Source organism: Cydia pomonella, chromosome 15 (genome assembly GCF_033807575.1).
Source record: "Cydia pomonella isolate Wapato2018A chromosome 15, ilCydPomo1, whole genome shotgun sequence".
Classification (NCBI taxonomy): domain Eukaryota; kingdom Metazoa; phylum Arthropoda; class Insecta; order Lepidoptera; family Tortricidae; genus Cydia; species Cydia pomonella.
The window spans coordinates 13,285,132-13,289,440 of NC_084717.1; the positions used below are offsets into that span (position 1 = coordinate 13,285,132).

The 4,309-nt window shown below is 42.1% G+C and overlaps 1 protein-coding gene across 1 annotated transcript; it reads left to right on the plus strand.

The window, feature by feature from the left end:
• The first annotated feature begins 558 nt into the window (after positions 1–558).
• On the plus strand, positions 559–3,928 carry LOC133525895 (uncharacterized transmembrane protein DDB_G0289901-like). Its single transcript, XM_061862308.1, has 2 exons — positions 559–1,052; positions 1,813–3,928. The coding sequence occupies exons 1-2, from the start codon at positions 1,041–1,043 to the stop codon at positions 3,490–3,492; spliced, it is 1,692 nt and encodes a 563-aa protein (XP_061718292.1). The 5' UTR covers positions 559–1,040; the 3' UTR covers positions 3,493–3,928.
• Positions 3,929–4,309: the final 381 nt, after the last annotated feature.

A 4,309-nucleotide genomic window follows, 5' to 3' on the forward strand; every position in this document is an offset into this window, starting at 1 on the left:
TTGTGAACGTCTAAATATTATATAAATAGTATATTTAATAAGCATTTTATTTGACGTTAGTACCTTAAAATGACATTCTTAAAGAAAAATCTAATCTTAAATTCGAAATCAAATAATTTGATATGGTGTTAGTTCTCATGTTATATGGATACATTGAATCCAGTCTACCGTAGGTACTATGTTTCCAGTACTTACCTGCATATATAATAATTATATACTCTTGTGACGCATGCAGGAAAGCAGTATAATAGGACAAGTTGGTTTACGTTCATGAGACTGGATTTAAATTATGGATCAGGTATTTAAATGTAATGTAAGGTGAAGAATATGCATTCAAGATATAACATTTTTTATTGAGAGATTCCCCATATTATTAGTTATAAATTTTATAGTACGAGTAGGCAGGTATCTCCACACCTACAAGAATAAGAAAAAAATAGTGTTAATTTCTCGAATACAAAATTTACAAAACATATGTATACAAACATTTTTGTGGGAATAAATAGATATTGCGTAACTGTAATTAATCGTTTCAGCTGTTAACCTAAACAGATCCCTTTTATGTACCAATGCTGAACAAAAGTTGCTACAAAATATTCGATGTCTGGTTATAAAATAAAACAACATCTCACAAATTTTATGCAAAATATACATCCATCAGAGCCAAGAAACATGCATTTGCCCTACATCGGTCTTACAACCGCGGCGCGGACGACACCTGTCCCAGTAAGTGCACAAAAATTGCGATCGACTACTTGTGACGCAACTTCCGGCCGGGTTACCTCATTGCTGGGTTCGGAAGCTCACTCGCTCCCATTCCTTCAGCCCACAGTGAAAGGGTCGTCGTTACTTTTACCCTCGTGCAGGCTGCGCGCTGCGCTTGCGCCCGGTGCACCTCTACCTCTCTTATAAATTCGGTGAAGACTCGACGCTTTGACATTACGAATTCGGCGGTTGTCCCATCCGGCCGTCCGATACCGCGTGTGTTGTGCCCAGTGATTTAGTTTCCAACACGCAACGAGCATAATAAACAAACAGAAATGAAATTCACGGTGAGTGTGTGATCAGTGACAAGCGAAATTTAAAAGTGTTTCTGGAGATGAATTGGGTCTGGAGTTTCTAATGCAGTGTTTGGAAAACAGTTTAATACCGAGGATTATTAATTTATTATTTAAACTGACTGGACTGGACCAAGGCTGCGACCAAGATGTCCGTAATGTCACATTCGAAACGTCAGACCAAATAATAAGCGATTAAAATCCGATTCAGTATACTTATGAGTGAAAATAGTGTTAGTTTTAATATATAAAAATACCGAGGATTTTTACGATATTTAAAGTAAATTAACTTTACGAATGTTACTAATAGTCGAGTTGCACATTGTATTAGTTTTAATTAGTTATAAAATTATATTCGCAAGAATGACTGTGTGCATGTAGGTTCTAGCTTAGAAAGGAATTTTTAGCAATTATAACATGTGATTCAAATAAAGCTCAAGTAAAAGCGGTAAAAGTGAAATTAAAATTTATTGCTATAGAAGTTTAATCTCTTGGAAATTACATGCGGGCCGCGCGGGCACGGGCATTAAAGTAGTGTTTTCGTTTTTTTTCTAAAACTCGTTTCGGGTTTCCCTTGTTTGCATTAACGAAAGTGAAAATTAGATTAGTATTAATTACATAAGTCGGATGAGCGTGCGCAGAAATGCCGTCATGCGTTAATAACCTCTAGCGGAAATATTTTTTACGTTTGTAAGAAAGAATAATAAATGATGCTGCTTAACTATGCTAATGACAGTTTTTGCTATAATTCCAGATTACATTAATCGCTCTGCTGAGCATTACAACGTCCTGGGCTAAGAAAGAACAGAAGGCGGATGAATTGAAAGACAAGAGAGAAGCAGCAGTTGGATATCCTGCAGCGTCACACAGTTACCAGGCTCCGTCGCTGGGAAACGAGGGTGCTAGCGCCATTAGCATCGGGGCTGGCTACAGCGTCGGTGGAGCCAAACCTAGCTACTCCAGCTATGAAGGACAAGGATTTAGTGGATCTCATTCACTCTCACCCGAGAGCTTGCCAGCCAGTGGCCACGCAACCATCCAGCTCGCGCCCATCACACTACAGCCAAGTCACGGTGGCCTAGTAGGAACCGACCTCAATCACTTGATGAGTCAGCTTCAGCAGCAATTGAACTCTGGCGCTCTGAGCCTGCAGGCGCCGGAAGGCTACGGAGGCTCGATCCAATCGGAGGGCCACAGCGGTTATAGTGTACAAGAACAAGCTATCCCACAGTATACTTTCTCGGCACCTAAACAGCAATACAGTATTGCCGAGCAACAGCCTCAACCTAGTATACCCTCGTACGCCGCCGGTACGAAAGGTCTCGGATCTTACAGTTCCACAGGCCCAGTCTTGTTCAATCCTACAGAAGCTAAACAAATGAACGCCCCTTCCTTCAACTATGATGCTCCCAGTGCTGGCCACTCCTTCGGTTCAGGAGGCCTCAGTTTAGGTAGCGGAGCCCAATATTTCACTGGTGCTTCTGGCTCTATTGGAGAATCTCTTGGTGGTGGACACTCTTTAAGTGGCCCTTACAAATCCTTCGCAAACAGTTACGCGTCATCTGGAAAGAACTCTTTTAAACCCTCTGCGTACATAGGATCTTCAGTTCAAGCTGATCCAAGCCACGGTATATCTGCTCTATCAAGTTCCTACGGCGCGCCTTCCTTTAGCGGTGCCTCTTCTCAATCTGGCAGCCATGGTGCCCTTTCTCTAGGTTCTGCGAGCCATGGAATCAGTTTGGGCTCCGGTCACGGTGGTCATTCACTGGGTTCCAGCCCTAACGGACACTCAATAGGATCAAACAGCCTCGGCGGTCATTCTCTTGGAGGAGCTACTGGCTTCGGTGGTCACTCTTTGAGTTCTGGCAATCTTGGCGGTCATTCTCTAGGTTCTGGAGGTCATTCTCTAAGTTCTGGAGGTCATTCTCTAGGTTCTGGAGGCCTTTCTTTCTCCTCCGGAGGTCATGGAAGTCACGGTGCTTTATCTCTAGGATCAGGCGGACTCGGTGCGAGTCTCGGAGGATCTCATGGCGGTTTTGGCGGCGGTTTTGGCGGTGGTTCATCTAAGTACATTTCTAATGCTTACCTTCCGGCTAAAGACAGCTTCGGATCTCTGTCCTCTCACTCTTCCGGTCTGTATTCGCCACCTGCTACTAGTTACGGTATTCCTAACTCCGTTCATGCCGCGTCTTCTCACAGCCCTCAATACTACAAGTCGCAGCCATCATACAGCTTTGGAGGCGGTAGTTCGTCATACAGATCCCCCTCAAGCGGCATCAGCTCCTTAAAATCGTATCCCAAATATAGCTCTGGTGGATATAGTAGCCTTAGTTCACAGTTCGGATCTCCTAAAGATCCTCTTCAAGGCTCTTATAGTGAGAATACTTATAACACAATAAAGTATAGCGAGGAACTAAAAGCCAGTCCTCAATAAATGACGAGGTCTATTAGGAGGGAACTTGGGTGTAAATAGTGAGCTTGTGTGTGTGTGTGTATGCGTGTGTTCTGTGGTGTAGGGCGGAGAGTATTGCCCTAGCGAAAGTGTTTTCATTAGTATGATTTATTTTTGTATGTTCCGCTAATTAATTACTTGTAATGACCCGCGCGGGCGACCACATCACTGGCGCTTGACGTGTTTTGGATACATGCTTTCTTTTTAGTAACAACCACATAATTATGTTACTAGTTACCTATAATATATATTACCGCTTCGCCTCTGGTTGCGTCAACTTCACCAAAACATCCGTCAGTTTGTTTTCAAATGGTCAGCTCAGAACTGTAAATATTATTTTAAGTTAATATAGCATAGCTTATTTATTAAAGATAGCCCGTAAATCGTTATTGTTTTTAATAAATTTGTTGTAAAAAGTTGTTTAGTTTTATTTGCTTATTCGTCCTATATCAAATAGGTAAAAAAGGCGTCTATTAGTCAGTCGCCATCAGATATACCGGAGCGGACAAGGTGCTCAAACATGTCTAAACACGCACTCTAGCACCTTGACGATAGAGGCGTGTTCAGATATTTGCGTGCACCTTGGTCGCTCTAATATATATGATGGCGACTGTACCTAGTCAGCTTTAACTCAAGATGATGTCAAAACGCATGGGTTGGATCGTAATATGTACGAGATATGTATGACGTGAAAACATGATATTCCGGCTTGTATAATCGACGGCGCTCTAACAATTTCACTCGTAGGAAAGTAAAGAATATTATAAATAGATAGCTGGCTCATGTAGTTTTCTAACCG